This window comes from Ranitomeya imitator, chromosome 3, assembly GCF_032444005.1.
Source record: "Ranitomeya imitator isolate aRanImi1 chromosome 3, aRanImi1.pri, whole genome shotgun sequence".
NCBI lineage: Eukaryota > Metazoa > Chordata > Amphibia > Anura > Dendrobatidae > Ranitomeya > Ranitomeya imitator.
This window is the reverse complement of record NC_091284.1, coordinates 811,579,017-811,596,544: the sequence shown is the minus strand read 5'-3', so window position 1 is coordinate 811,596,544 and position 17,528 is coordinate 811,579,017. Positions and strand designations below refer to the sequence as shown.

General features: G+C 41.9%; 1 protein-coding gene across 1 annotated transcript in view; it reads right to left on the bottom strand.

The window, feature by feature from the left end:
• ME3 (malic enzyme 3) overlaps positions 1 to 17,528 on the bottom strand; it is a 227,621-nt gene that overhangs the window by 71,993 nt on the left and 138,100 nt on the right. Inside the window, exon 7 of the mRNA XM_069759277.1 lies at positions 16,023 to 16,126. Within this exon, the coding sequence (XP_069615378.1) occupies positions 16,023 to 16,126 (104 nt within the window). The remainder of the gene's footprint in view (positions 1 to 16,022; positions 16,127 to 17,528) is intronic.

Below are 17,528 nucleotides of genomic sequence, written 5' to 3'. Positions count from 1 at the left end.
GGTCTTCAAATCGAGGAACATTTCACTGGTGACAAAGACACGGGTCGTACAAAGACTGGACTTTTCTGCGGTAACATACGATGCGAAACCTGGACAATAAAGAAACAAGACAGAAGAAGAATCAACGCCATCGAAATGTGGTGCTCGAGAAGATTGTTATCAACACCATGGATGGCAAGAAGAACAAACAAATCAATCTTGGAACAAATCAAGCCAGACATGTCACTGGAAGCAAGGATCACCAAGCTACGACTTGTCTACTTGGGTCACATCACACGAAGAGAACAATCACTGGAGTAGAACATCATGAGGGGCAGAATAAAAGGAACAAGGCGAAGAAAAAGACCAGCAACCCCGATGGTTTGGTACTTTCAAGATAAAGGTGGAGAAGAACCTATCTAGGCTTGCACAGGATCAATCTTCCTACAGATCATTCATCCATCATGTCGCCATGGCTCGAGATTAAGACGAAGGCAGTCACAATTATGCAGGACTTGTGGGGTGTTACTGTAAGAGGGTTACTACACCCGTAACTTTTATTGGGTTATTACAAATTTCTATAATTGTTAAGGGATGCATATTGTAATGTAGGCTCATATAGGTCACCATTCTGAGGGCACAGTGGAAGTTCAGCTGCTCTTTATTTAATTTATGCTATATGGCATCTATGGACATTCTGGGCCAATATGCCAGTCCAAAAATGTGCAGAGGCTCATACAGTATGGACTAAAGCTGTCATCTTCTAGGCCTCGCTCAACTCTTAGATCCTAGACGTCTAGGGAATAAAGACTTTACAGGTGGCAGATAATCCAATAATGGCTTTCAGAAAAAAAATTAAGAGAGAAAGAAAAAAAAGACTTGGAGCACAACTACGCCTCTCCGAATGTCAACTCAACTTAAAGAACTGATCTGGGGATTCTCCTGTAGGCCTCAGGCGATGCCATAGACAGTGCTGTCATTCATCCATCTCTTTTATGTCTACAGTAACGTGATGTGGACACATGGGAGACACTCAGAGGCTTAATAGCCGAAAACCGATACACAACCTCCAGGGCTTCTTTGAGATAGCGACCCTCCCCATGAAACGCTCCATTGACAGCACCTCCGCTCTCGTTGACAGGTGTCCTAGATCTGTTTTCAATCATTCTTCTGCTATTAATGGGTCCTTTTGTATAAATGAGTTGTTTTGTCACTCCAACAAAAATGGCGACAGCTTTTATTCCCAAGTGAAGATGAGGTCACCTCCGACACTCGGCATATTGTACGGATGTCCTCAGGTTCTTTATTCTGAAAGAATAGGTGTCCTCGAGTTGGAAACACAGTCTTGGGTTACAGGGATTGTGTACTAAAGAGGCCACAATGAACAAGTCTGGAGAGTGTCTTCATTCATTATATCTATTTGTGGAAACATCAACATGATCGTTTTGGTGGCCAAAAGTTTTGGAGACCGACACAAGTTTTGATTCACAGTTTGCTGCTTCAGGGTGTTATATCTTGTAGTTGGATGTTTTCATGTTGACTGAAGTAGCCATAATGGTTGCAGCTCCGTACCATTCACTTCAATGGAGCCAAGATGCAATACTAGACAACCGGTCGACAGGAAGTTGTGCTCTTTCTGGAAGAAAGCAGCCATGTTTTTCTAATCCTCAACAACTACTTAGTCATATACATGACACTGTAGTTGGGAGAAAAAAAAAGCTATTTTTTTTAAAGGCTCATTCAGAAGTTCATACCAATCGGTCCAAGCACGGACCGCAATGGAAGGGTTGGCCGCAGCTCTCCCGACCTCAGTGCGAAACATTCATATATGTCTAGGAATCAGAAACTGACGGCCAGTCTGTACACTGTGGTCTACTCATTCATGGTGAATTTCAGTCCAATCTCGGACCACAATACTGGCCACCATTTCTCCACCCAATATATGAAGGTGTCACACTCAGGTCGGGAGAGTCCGTGCTTTAGCGGTCTGTCCGCGGACCGATTGGCAAACATGTCTGAATAAGCTGTTAAGCGAATTTCTGCAAAAAGGTTGAGAGGGACTTATTTACTTTACTCACTTATATTCCGCCATCATATTCCGCAGCTTTACAGACATCATCATTACTGTCCCCATTGGGGCTCAGAATCTACATTCCCTATCGGTATGTCTTTGGAGTGTGGGAGGAAACCGGAGAAACGGGAGGAAACCCATACAAACACCGGGAGAACACACAATCTCCTTGCAGATGTTGTCCTTTTGATCCCTGGGAGAGATATTACTCTGGATCTTCACGATGGTGGCACATATTAAGAGTGCGCCATCAGCACTTTCATCAAATAGAAATTGGTAATAAGGTGTTCAAATTGCCTGCAGTGCCCCTACAGGGAGGATGTAGCATTACACGGTGCCTGCTGAAATCAATAGTTGGTTTGCCTGTTGCATGGATCCTCCAGAGAGATGGCCATTGTTTGGAGATGCTCTTAACTTTGATTTTTAGTTGAAAATCTTGTGATTTGAGAAATTCTGTACTAACATAATATGATATTCTCTAATAGGATATTTCTGAGGGTCCTTTCTAAACCAGACAATCCTTTCAACATCACATTCATTAGGTTCTTAAAAAAAAAAAATAGAATGGACGATAAAGCAAAGATGTCACAGCTTTGCTTAATCCAATTTTTCCCATAAATTGGTGGAATGCAGCAATGTGTCATAACATTTTCCTTGGGGAAATTCAGACAAGAACCTCAAGAACTTTTTTTCATTTTTACAAAACAGTAGTTTCATGTCTACACCTGCAAATAATAAAAAAAAGCTCATAATGTATCACTGACATTACAAAAATGTGTGGAGAATAGGTCAAAGTACAATCCACGGCAAGTCAAGGAGTCCTACTGAAAAGATGATTGTGCTCTTATAAAAACAAATAAAAGGATTTTTTAATATAGGTCACAAATGTAATAGTAACAGTAATAAAGTGTCCCCCTCATTATAGACTTCTAGAGGTTAGTAATAATCAATTATAAAGTATGAATTAATCATTCTTAGCTACTATAATACTGCCCCATTAACAAAAAGAAAAACAAACTACAATTCTGCTCCTATGTACAAGAAGATAACTACTATAATACTGCTCCTATGTACAAGAATATAACTGCTATAATACTGCTCCTATGTACAAGAATATAACTGCTATAATACTGCTCCTATGTACAAGAATATAACTACTATAATACTGCTCCTATGTACAAGAATATAACTACTATAATACTGCCCCTATGTACAAGAATATAACTACTATAATACTGCTCCTATGTACAAGAATATAACTACTATAATATTACCCCTATGTACAAGAATATAACTACTATAATACTGCTCCTATGTACAAGAATATAACTGCTATAATACTGCTCCTATGTACAAGAATATAACTACTATAATACTGCTCCTATGTACAAGAATATAACTACTATAATACTGCTCCTATGTACAAGAATATAACTACTATAATACTGCACCTATGTACAGGAATATAACTACTATAATACTGCCCCTATGTACAAGAATATAACTACTATAATACTGCTCCTATGTACAAGAATATAACTACTATAATACTGCCCCTATGTACAAGAATATAACTACTATACTACTGCCCGTATGTACAAGAATATAACTACTATAATACTGCCCCTATGTACAAGAATATAACTACTATACTACTGCCCCTATGTACAAGAATATAACTACTATAATACTGCTCCTATGTACAAGAATATAACTACTATAATACTGCTCCTATGTACAAGAATATAACTACTATAATACTGCTCCTATGTACAAGAATATAACTACTATAATACTGCTCCTATGTACAAGAATATAACTACTATAATACTGCACCTATGTACAGGAATATAACTACTATAATACTGCCCCTATGTACAAGAATATAACTACTATAATACTGCTCCTATGTACAAGAATATAACTACTATAATACTGCCCCTATGTACAAGAATATAACTACTATACTACTGCCCGTATGTACAAGAATATAACTACTATAATACTGCCCCTATGTACAAGAATATAACTACTATACTACTGCCCCTATGTACAAGAATATAACTACTATAATACTGCTCCTATGTACAAGAATATAACTACTATAATACTGCTCCTATGTACAAGAACATAGCTACTATAATACTGCCCCTATGTACAAGAATATAACTACTATAATACTGCCCCTATGTACAAGAATATAACTACTATAATACTGCTCGTATGTACAAGACTATAACTACTATAATACTGCTCCTATGTACAAGAACATAGCTACTATAATACTGCCCCTATGTACAAGAATATAACTACTATAATACTGCCCCTATGTACAAGAATATAACTACTATAATACTGCTCGTATGTACAAGACTATAACTACTATAATACTGCCCCTATGTACAAGAATATAACTACTATAATACCGCCCCTATGTACAAGAATATAACTACTATAATACTGCCCCTATGTACAAGAATATAACTACTATAATACTGCCCCTATGTACAAGAATATAACTACTATAATACTGCTCGTATGTACAAGACTATAACTACTATAATATTACCCCTATGTACAAGAATATAACTACTATAATACTGCTCCTATGTACAAGAATATAACTGCTATAATACTGCTCCTATGTACAAGAATATAACTACTATAATACTGCTCCTATGTACAAGAATATAACTACTATAATACTGCTCCTATGTACAAGAATATAACTACTATAATACTGCACCTATGTACAGGAATATAACTACTATAATACTGCCCCTATGTACAAGAATATAACTACTATAATACTGCTCCTATGTACAAGAATATAACTACTATAATACTGCCCCTATGTACAAGAATATAACTACTATACTACTGCCCGTATGTACAAGAATATAACTACTATAATACTGCCCCTATGTACAAGAATATAACTACTATACTACTGCCCCTATGTACAAGAATATAACTACTATAATACTGCTCCTATGTACAAGAATATAACTACTATAATACTGCTCCTATGTACAAGAATATAACTACTATAATACTGCTCCTATGTACAAGAATATAACTACTATAATACTGCTCCTATGTACAAGAATATAACTACTATAATACTGCACCTATGTACAGGAATATAACTACTATAATACTGCCCCTATGTACAAGAATATAACTACTATAATACTGCTCCTATGTACAAGAATATAACTACTATAATACTGCCCCTATGTACAAGAATATAACTACTATACTACTGCCCGTATGTACAAGAATATAACTACTATAATACTGCCCCTATGTACAAGAATATAACTACTATACTACTGCCCCTATGTACAAGAATATAACTACTATAATACTGCTCCTATGTACAAGAATATAACTACTATAATACTGCTCCTATGTACAAGAACATAGCTACTATAATACTGCCCCTATGTACAAGAATATAACTACTATAATACTGCCCCTATGTACAAGAATATAACTACTATAATACTGCTCGTATGTACAAGACTATAACTACTATAATACTGCCCCTATGTACAAGAATATAACTACTATAATACCGCCCCTATGTACAAGAATATAACTACTATAATACTGCTCCTATGTACAAGGATATAACTACTATAATACTGCCCCATTAACAAAAAAAAACAAACTACAACTCTGCTCCTATGTACAAGAAGATAACTACTATAATACTGCCCCTATGTACAAGAATATAACTACTATAATACTGCCCCTATGTACAAGAATATAACTACTATAATACTGCTCCTATGTACAAGGATATAACTACTATAATACTGCTCCTATGTACAAGAATGTAACTACTATAATACTGCCCTTATGTACAAGAATATAACTAATATAATACTGCCCCTATGTGGAAGAATATAACTACTATAATACTGACGCTATGCGCAATAATATATCTACTATAATACTGCTCCTACGTACAAGAATATAACTACTATAATACTGCCCCTATGTACAAGAATATAACTACAATAATACTGCCCCTATGTGGAAGAATAAAACTACTATAATACTGACCCTGTGTGCAATAATATAATTAATATAATACTGCCTCATATGTACAAGGATATAACTACTATAATACTGCCCCTATGTGGAAGAATATAACTACTATAATACTGACCCTATGTGCAATAATATAACTAATATAATACTGCCTCCTATGTACAAGTATATAACTACAATAATACTGCCTCCTATGTACAAGAATATAACTACTATAATTCTGCACCTAGGTACAAGAATATAAGTACTATAATACTGCCCCTATGTGGAAGAATATAACTACTATAATACTGCCCTTATGTGGAAGAATATAACTACTATAATACTGCTCCCTATGTACAAGTATATAACTACAATAATACTGCCTCCTATGTACAAGAATATAACTACTATAATACTGCTCCTACGTACAAGAATATTATAATACTGCTCCTATGTATAAGTTATATTACATTTTTATTTAGTATACAAATGAAGCGCTTTGGGGGCCCCATGGCATGGCCTATGTTTTGGTGCACCAATACGCCCTTCTATTTGAATAGTAAAGTAGGATTGATCGCTGTTTTAAAGCAGTTTGTGTGTGTGCACTCTAAGTGTTAGTGTCGGTGTGCTCTAAGTGTCAGTGCCAGTGCGCTCTTAGTGCCAGAGAGCTCTTAGTACCAGAGAGCTCAAAGTGTCAGTGCGCTCTAAGTGTCAGTGCGCTCTAAGTGTCAGTGCGCTCTAAGTGTCAGTGCGCTCTAAGTGTCAGAGCGCTCTAAGTGTCAGTGCCAGTGAGCTCTTAGTGCCAGAGAGCTCTTAGTACCAGAGAGCTCAAAGTGTCAGTGCGCTCTGTGTCAGTGCGCTCTAAGTGTCAGTGCGCTCTAAGTGTCAGTGCGCTCTAAGTGTCAGTGCGCTCTAAGTGTCAGTGCGCTCTAAATGTCAGTGCGCTCTAAGTGTCAGTGTGCTCTAAGTGTCAGTGCGCTCTAAATGTCAGTGCGCTCTAAGTGTCAGTGCCAGAGAGCTCTTAGTACCAGAGAGCTCAAAGTGTCAGTGCGCTCTAAATGTCAGTGCGCTCTAAGTGTCAGTGCGCTCTAAGTGTCAGTGTGCTCTAAGTGTCAGTGCGCTCTAAATGTCAGTGCGCTCTAAATGTCAGTGCGCTCTAAGTGTCAGTGCGCTCTAAGTGTCAGTGCCAGAGAGCTCTTAGTACCAGAGAGCTCAAAGTGTCAGTGCGCTCTAAGTGTCAGTGCGCTCTAAATGTCAGTGCGCTCTAAGTGTCAGTGCCAGAGAGCTCTTAGTACCAGAGAGCTCAAAGTGTCAGTGCGCTCTAAGTGTCAGTGCGCTCTAAGTGTCAGAGCGCTCTAAGTGTCAGTGCCAGTGAGCTCTTAGTGCCAGAGAGCTCTTAGTACCAGAGAGCTCAAAGTGTCAGTGCGCTCTATGTGTCAGTGCGCTCTAAATGTCAGTGCGCTCTAAGTGTCAGTGCCAGAGAGCTCTTAGTACCAGAGAGCTCAAAGTGTCAGTGCGCTCTATGTGTCAGTGCGCTCTAAGTGTCAGTGCGCTCTAAGTGTCAGTGCGCTCTAAATGTCAGTGCGCTCTAAGTGTCAGTGCCAGAGAGCTCTTAGTACCAGAGAGCTCAAAGTGTCAGTGCGCTCTAAGTGTCAGTGCGCTCTAAATGTCAGTGCGCTCTAAGTGTCAGTGCCAGAGAGCTCTAAGTGTCAGTGCGCTCTAAGTGTCAGTGCGCTCTAAGTGTCAGTGCGCTCTAAGTGTCAGTGCGCTCTAAATGTCAGTGCGCTCTAAATGTCAGTGCGCTCTAAGTGTCAGTGCCAGAGAGCTCTAAGTGTCAGTGCGCTCTAAGTGTCAGTGCGCTCTAAGTGTCAGTGCGCTCTAAATGTCAGTGCGCTCTAAGTGTCAGTGCGCTCTAAATGTCAGTGCGCTCTAAGTGTCAGTGCCAGAGAGCTCTTAGTACCAGAGAGCTCAAAGTGTCAGTGTGCTCTAAGTGTCAGTGCGCTCTAAGTGTCAGTGCGCTCTAAGTGTCATTGCGCTCTAAGTGTCAGTGCGCTCTAAGTGTCAGTGCGCTCTAAATGTCAGTGCGCTCTAAATGTCAGTGCGCTCTAAGTGTCAGTGCGCTCTAAGTGTCAGTGCGCTCTAAGTGTCAGTGCGCTCTAAGTGTCAGTGCCAGAGAGCTCTTAGTACCAGAGAGCTCAAAGTGTCAGTGCGCTCTAAGTGTCAGTGCGCTCTAAGTGTCAGTGCGCTCTAAGTGTCAGTGCGCTCTAAGTGTCAGTGCGCTCTAAATGTCAGTGCGCTCTAAGTGTCAGTGCGCTCTAAGTGTCAGTGCGCTCTAAGTGTCAGTGCGCTCCAAGTGTCAGTACCAGTGAGCTCTTAGTGCCAGAGAGCTCAAAGTGTCAGTGTGCTCTAAGTGTCAGTGTGCTCTAAGTGTCAGTGTGCTCTAAGTGTCAGTGTGCTCTAAGTGTCAGTGTGCTCTAAGTGTCAGTGTGCTCTTAGTGTCAGTGTGCTCTAAGGGTCAGTGCCAGTGCGCTCACAATGTGGGTGCGGGTGGGTGTGCTCTGAGGTCTTGCTCCTGCCTGGCCGCTGCACTCTGGGGTCAGAACCCTTCCATAGACATATTGTGTGTGCCGGCCACTGCGTTCATCCACAGTCAGGTTGCAAGTGCAGACACGTAAACTGATTTTGGACAGTGCTAGTGCGCCAATGCAGGCACTCAATTGTATTTTAGGCAGGGTTCGCTCTTGCAAAAGGAGGAAGAGAAGAAAAGGGGCTGGCTTTCATATGCAAATCTTAAGACTTAACGGTACACCAAGGCCCCTCCCACGGGAGCAGCGTAGCAACCTAATTTGCATATTAAATAAAAAGTAGCTATTTAATCAAATATTAAGCTAAACCGTATACAACTGGTATAATATTTAAAGGAGCTACATCCCCTATATAAATGTTTATGCCGTTTAATTGCCATTTTGGGGGTGACAGACTCCCTTTAAATCTGTAAATAAAGCAATTCAACACTAAAAAAAACATAAAATAAATTTTTTAGATGCGAATTAAAATGACAAGATCGTCAGCCTTTGTGAATAGAACATAATGCAGAATATGGATTATCCTGCCAATACTTTTTACTAACCATTTCCCCCCCGGTTGTGCGGCTGCCGGTGTTGGGGTCGGCCATGTGCGGAGTGTTCAGGATGGCAGATATCAGTCAGCAGTGCGGCACTAATCATACACAGAAAGACAAGTGCTTATAGAAAGGCCCCGGGGGGCTGCACAGGCTCCGCGGACCACTTTACCATTCTGACAAGACCCTGACTATGATGTATGGAGGAAAGTGAACCAATAAATACAAAGAGAATCCTGATACTTCCACTTCTAACAATGAAGGATGAATGTGACAAACCTCAGGGGCCGCAGCGGACGTCCATCATCACCGGATGTGGAGCCCATTACACTGGAATGATGATGAAGAACAATGAAGCCCCCCATCTTACAGCTACAGAGCGGCCCCTCAGCCTGAGGGGGTGGCCCCGGGGGGCCTGTAGGGGACGGCTCCTGATGGTTCTGGAATCTTCATATTACTGAAATGTGGACGGTCAGTCCTATGTCGCCATATTCACAGAGATGACGGTGTAACAGCATCGCAGCGAGGGACAAGGGGCGTCTGATTTACGATGTAAAGAGCATCCATCCTGCAATAAACCTGGGGGGGTCCGACTGATCCCAAAACAAGGAGTGCACGAACCCTCATTGTCAGCAGACAGCCATCATAATCAATACATGACGAAGCCAAGAGCAGGCGATCATCAAGAAGTGGAAAAACTGGAGGAGCCCAAATATCCAGAAGTTAAGGTCCTGAGACATCCCCTTTAATTACCAGCAGAATAGTGAGTACAGCTCTGGGGTATAATACAGGAGGTAACTCAGGATCAGTAATGTAATATATGTACACAGTGACTGCACCAGCAGAATAGTGAGTGCAGCTCTGGAGTATAATACAGGATGTAACTCAGGATCAGTAATGTAATGTATGTACACAGTGACTGCACCAGCAGAATAGTGAGTACAGCTCTGGGGTATAATACAGGAGGTAACTCAGGATCAGTAATGTAATGTATGTACACAGTGACTGCACCAGCAGAATAGTGAGTGCAGCTCTGGAGTATAATACAAGATGTAACTCAGGATCAGTAATGTAATGTATGTACACAGTGACTGCACCAGCAGAATAGTGAGTGCAGCTCTGGGGTATAATACAGGATGTAACTCAGGATCAGTAATGTAATGTATGTACACAGTGACTGCACCAGCAGAATAGTGAGTGCAGCTCTGGGGTATAATACAGGATGTAACTCAGGATCAGTAATGTATGTACACAGTGACTGCACCAGCAGAATAGTGAGTGCAGCTCTGGAGTATAATACAGGATGTAACTCAGGATCAGTAATGTAATGTATGTACACAGTGAGTGCACCAGCAGATTAGTGAGTGCAGCTCTGGGGTATAATACAGGATGTAACTCAGGATCAGTAATGTAATGTATGTACACAGTGACTGCACCAGCAGAATAGTGAGTGCAGCTCTGGGGTATAATACAGGATGTAACTCAGGATCAGTAATGCAATATATGCACACAGTGACAGTACCAGCAGAATAGTGAGTGCAGCTCTGGGGTATAATACAGGATGTAACTCAGGATCAGTAATGTAATGTATGTACACAGTGACTGCACCAGCAGAATAGTGAGTGCAGCTGTGGAGTATAATACAGGATGTAACTCAGGATCAGTAATGTAATATATGTACACAGTGACTGCACCAGCAGAATAGTGAGTGCAGCTCTGGAGTATAATACAGGATATAACTCATGATCAGTAATGTAAAGTATGTACACAGTGACTGCACCAGCAGAATAGTGAGTGCAGCTCTGGAGTATAATACAGGATGTAACTCAGGATCAGTAATGTATGTACACAGTGACTGCACCAGCAGAATAGTGAGTGCAGCTCTGGGGTATAATACAGGATGTAACTCAGGATCAGTAATGTAATGTAGTAATGTATGTACACAGTGACTGCACCAGCAGAATAGTGAGTGCAGCTTTGGAGTATAATACAGGATGTAACTCAGGATCAGTAATGTATGTACACAGTGACTGCACCAGCAGAATAGTGAGTACAGCTCTGGGGTATAATACAGGATGTAACTCAGGATCAGTAATGTAATGTATGTACACAGTGAGTGCACCAGCAGATTAGTGAGTGCAGCTCTGGGGTATAATACAGGATGTAACTCAGGATCAGTAATGTAATGTATGTACACAGTGAGTGCACCAGCAGATTAGTGAGTGCAGCTCTGGGGTATAATACAGGATGTAACTCAGGATCAGTAATGTAATGTATGTACACAGTGACTGCACCAGCAGATTAGTGAGTGCAGCTCTGGGGTATAATACAGGATGTAACTCAGGATCAGTAATGTAATGTATGTACACAGTGAGTGCACCAGCAGATTAGTGAGTGCAGCTCTGGGGTATAATACAGGATGTAACTCAGGATCAGTACAGGATCAGTAGTGTAATGTGTTATGACCTGGTGGTTAAGAGGCCACACTGAAATGACCTGGTGGCTAAAACGCAACATGGAACGAGCTCTGAGAAGGTGGTATCTCTACTGACCGCAGTCCCTAAACCTAACAACAACACTAGAAATAGCCGTGGGATGTTCCTGACTCTCCCTAGACACCTCTTCACAGCCTAAGAAATAACTACCCCTAAAGAAGGAAATAGAAAGCTATCTTGCCTCAGAAAAAAAGATAGCCCCCCACAAATATTGACTGTGAATGGAGAGGGAAATGACGAACACAGAAATGAAATCAGAATTCAGCAAAGGAGGCCAATACTAAACTAGATAGACAGAGAGAAAAGGATACTGTGCGGTCAGTAATAAAAACTACAAAATCCACGCAGAGTTTACAAAAATGAACTCCACACCGACTCACGGTGTGGAGGGGCAAATCTGCTTTCCCAGAGATTCCAGCTAGCCTGAATAGGACATAGTGACAAGCTGGACAAAAAGAGACATAATTGCAAAGCAATAGAGTCCAAACAAATGGACAAACAAAAACTAGCAAAAACTTATCTTTTGCAGACAAGGACTGGCCATATGAAAATTCCAAGGAGAGAACCAAATCCAACCAAGAACATTGTCAGCAGGCATGGACTAAAGCCCAGAGCAGGTTTAAATAGCAAACCCAGGCAAGGCGATTAGTGAAGGCAGCTGCTACAGCTACCTAAGGGAGCAGCAGTTCCACTCGAAACCACCAGAGGGAGCCCAAGGGCAGAACTCACAAAATTACCATTAGCAACCACAGGAGGGAGCTCCAGAACGGAATTCACAACAGTAATGTATGTACACAGTGACTGCACCAGCAGAATAGTGAGTGCAGCTCTGGAGTATAATACAGGATGTAACTCAGGATCAGTAATGTATGTACACAGTGAGTGCACCAGCAGAATAGTGAGTGCAGCTCTGGGGTATAATACTGGATGTAACTCAGGATCAGTAATGTAATGTATGTACACAGTGACTGCACCAGCAGAATAGTGAGTGCAGCTCTGGAGTATAATACAGGATGTAACTCAGGATCAGTAATGTAATGTATGTACACAGTGACTGCACCAGCAGAATAGTGAGTGCAGCTCTGGAGTATAAAACAGGATGTAACTCAGGATCAGTAATGTATGTACACAGTGACTGCACCAGCAGAATAGTGAGTGCAGCTCTGGAGTATAATACAGGATGTAACTCAGGATCAGTAATGTAATGTATGTACACAGTGACTGCACCAGCAGAATAGTGAGTGCAGCTCTGGGGTATAATACAGGATGCAACTCAGGATCAGTAATGTAATGTTTGTACACAGTGACTGCACCAGCAGAATAGTGAGTGCAGCTCTGGGGTATAATACAGGATGCAACTCAGGATCAGTAATGTAATGTATGTACACAGTGACAGCACCAGCAGAATAGTGAGTGCAGCTCTGGAGTATAATACAGGATGTAACTCAGGATCAGTACAGGATCAGTAATGTAATGTATGCACACAGTGACTGCACCAGCAGAATAGTTAGTGCAGCTCTGGAGTATAATACAGAATGTAACGCAGGATCAGTAATGTAATGTATATACACAGTGACTGCACCAGCAGAATAGTGAGTGCAGCTCTGGAGTATAATACAGGATGTAACTCAGGATCAGTAATGTAATGTATATACACAGTGACTGCACCAGCAGAATAGTGAGTGCAGCTCTGGGGTATAATACATGATGTAACTCAGGATCAGTAATGTAATGTATTTACACAGTGACTGCACCAGCAGAATAGTGAGTGCAGCTCTGGAGTATAATACAGGATGTAACTCAGGATCAGTAATGTATGTATACGGTGACTGCACCAGCAGAATAGTGAGTGCAGCTCTGGGGTATAATACTGGATGTAACTCAGGATCAGTAATGTAATGTATGTACACAGTGACTGCACCAGCAGAATAGTGAGTGCAGCTCTGGGGTATAATACAGGATGTAACTCAGGATCAGTAATGTAATGTATGTACACAGTGACTGCACTAGCAGAATAGTGAGTGCAGCTCTGGGGTATAATACAGGATGTAACTCAGGATCAGTAATGTATGTACACAGTGACTGCACCAGCAGAATAGTGAGTGCAGCTCTGGGGTATAATACAGGATGTAACTCAGGATCAGTAATGTAATGTATGTACACAGTGACTGCACCAGCAGAATAGTGAGTGCAGCTCTGGGGCATAATACAGGATGTAACTCAGGATCAGTAGTGTAATGTATGTACACAGTGACTGCACCAGCAGAATAGTGAGTGCAGCTCTGGAGTATAATACAGGATGTAACTCAGGATCAGTAATGTATGTACACAGTGACTGCACCAGCAGAATAGTGAGTGCAGCTCTGGGGTATAATACAGGATGTAACTCAGGATCAGTAATGTAATGTATGTACACAGTGACTGCACCAGCAGAATAGTGAGTGCAGCTCTGGGGCATAATACAGGATGTTACTTCTCATACAATCTTAAAGGGCCAGTCCCAACCGTGAGCAGTAATAGCCACTACAGAAAACAGGAGTACATGTAGGATACTTTTCCGACAAGCCTACAACCTGCAGTAACCACCGATCGACCAAACCGTTGCATGACCAGCTCTACCCTCACCTACTGTATCCTCACCCATCCCTTGTAGATTGTGAGCCCTCGCGGGCAGGGTCCTCATTCCTCCTGTACTAGTTATGACTTGTATTGTTCAAGATTATTGTACCTGTATTTATTATGTATACCCCTCCTCACATGTAAAGCACCATGGAATAAATGGCGCTATAATAATAAATAATAATCATAATAATACTTTGACATGTCAGCATTCAGGTTATAAAATAAATTTCGTTGTCAAGTACAAAATAAAGAAGTGCAGTTACCGTGGTAACCACATACCATCACTGCAGGTTGCTCTGACCCCGGATAGTGAATGTGGTATGTACATTATATAGCGTCCTGCGGAGATATCTGGGAGCGCGGCGCAGGCACCAGGACTGCTCGGGAAACGTGTGCGATAACAGATGGACGATGAAGAGTGCTCACAATGTGGTGACGCAGCACACTCCGCTCCGCGCCTCATGTGTTTTCCATTCACTTCTCATAATTGGAAACAGGAAAAAATAACAGAAGAGATTTCATCCCGAGCTGGGAAATCCCAAATCGTACAGAGAGCTTCTCCCTGAAGATCCTGCGCTCGGCGGGGATCCTGCTCACGCTCGTCACCGTCACACAGAGCAGCGCCCTCGCAGGAAACAGAGCAGACTTCAGTGTAACGGGAGAGAACGTGAAAAAAGCAGAAGATTATGCAAAAAAACACAGCGGAAATCAAGAACCCTGCCGTGAAGATGAACATAATAAAAACGTGTTGGCCAATAATCGAGATCGGGGAATATCAAACTTTTTATTCTAGGTCTCAAAAGATGTCAATCATTGCCAGCTAAGGGACGGCCATTACAGATTGTGCATTGGCGCCTAGAAGCGTTATTTTATACTCTTGCCCCTAATGTGGAGAAGAATCAGACAATAAAGGGATTGTCATTGGTTCCAGATTCCCAAAAGTGGCATTCAGCAGCAGTGGTAGCAGGAAATATCATAGAAATCATAGGCAAGTTAAAGGGAATCTATCAACAGATAATCTGAGAGCAGCACGATGTAGAGGCAGAGACCCTAATTCCAGCAATGTGTCACTTATTAGGATGCGTTTTGCTGTTTGAATAAATCAGTATTTTATCAGCAGGAGATTATCACTACAGGACTAGGTGTCTCATGCCTCCTAGTCAGCTGCTATTTCTAACCTCACACCTCTGATTGGCAGCTGTGCACAGTGTACATTGACCGAAAGGTGCCAATCAGAGGTGGGGGCGGGATTATACACAGCTCAGCATTCCGAGCTCTGCTAGATCTGCATCAGAGAAAACTGTGATTCTAGCAAAATAGCAGAGCAGCAAGTGACACATCGCTGGAATCAAGGTCTCTCCCCCTATAACATGCATCTGTCGGATTACATAGCAAAAGCCCGCTGAAAAATTATTTTTAAAGGGTTATTCCCATGTTTATAGATGGATACTATGACATTCTGCTTGTCAAAACAATCACATTTGCAATTTACTGCTTACTAAAATGCGCAACCATTTGTATTTTCCACTCTCAAATCCACGAGGAAAATCTGCAGCAAATATGTCCCATGTGCATTTACACAAATTAAATTTTAGATTCACATGTATGATAAAGTCATAAGATAAAGAAAAATAAACAAGGTCAAAAATGTCCATAGATCCCACTTGCCAGCAAATAAAATAACACTTACTTGTTGGTCACGGCCTTCATGAATTCATTAATCAAATCATCGTATTCTTTCCCACGGACCCGTTTATGTTTCAGCCCAATATATAAGGGGTCATTCAGGAGGGTCTGGAAAAAAGAATCATAAGTGAAAAAGAAAATACTCCCCCCATTGTCAGAGCCAGAACTGCAGCGTCCATGTACAATTAAAGCGGAAGCCTGGATGGAAGAGATTGTATAAAAATCCCTACCTCTACTGTACAATATAGTTACCTGCTCCATACTAGTTCAGTGAGTACACCTCCGGCATCAGAGCCACAGACTACTTACTGCAGGTTCAATATATTACACTGCAATGAAGATCTAGTGCAGCGCCCCAGAGTCCTGGTCGTTGCAGTAATGTTGCTCTCCCACTAAGGGGAGTGATGTTATGTCTGATTGCACTAAAGGAGTTCACCTGACCAGGTATCACAGTCACACATTACACTTCACACTCCGGCCACCAGGGGGAGCAAAAGGCACTATGTATTAGGCCACTGCTCACACTTGTAAAACTGGGGGTTGAATAGGAAGTGAGGTCAGAACGCAGCCTGGGAGAGCTCCAGGGAGGACCTGTCAGAACTGGGAATCTGGCAGGTACCTAGCAGAAAGGACAGATTGCTACGGGACCGCGCCTGCACTACCTTGCGGCGGTATCTCAAGGAAGGACACGAAGAGAAGGATATTGTGGAGAAGTGAGAAGTGGGATCATAGTACGAAGGAGATAGAACCAGAAGGAGTCATGCCCCGAGATTGGCAACATCCTTCTGAGGCGCGTAGCCGGTGGCCGGAGCACCGAGGAAGTAACAGACTCCACGCATTACTTCAAACAGCGGCAGGACAGTTAATTACAGGTTGGCTGTCTACCATACAACACCTAAGAAGGACATAGGAGGCAATCGTAGGAGAGGAGCGTCTCTAGGGTCCCAGAATAGCTCCAGGCCTACCTGTCATAAAGGTGCGTCCTAGCCATATAATCTGGGGGACAGAGAGAGAAGGAACAGATACGACAGTTATGAGGACGATCCCGTGGTGCTCAGCAGGGAAGGACTACAACACACAGGCGCTAGAAGGTAGACACTGATTTCCACCTGCAAAGGGAACTCTGGATGTGCCCTCGAACCGGCCGGTCTCAGCCAGCCCTGTTAGCAGTGCTCCGGATTGAGGATCCCGAAGCCTTCAGCAAAAAGGTAAAGAGACTGCAACCTGTGTCCTTGTTATTCCTCGCACCTTGCACCATCACCTTTCATTGGACGCCCCTTAGCAGGATCACGGACCGGGTCTAGCTACCGTGACAACCCCGGATCGAGTACCCCGTGGCCCTGTATCTGGGGGCGCTCCAACTATCACACGGTTGGAGCTATATTTTTTAAAAGTTTAGAATGATCAGAAATTATAATAAGAATGTTATAATACTGCTCCCTATGTACAAGAATATAACTGCTATAATACTGCTCCTATGTGCAAGATATAGCTACTATAATACTACCCC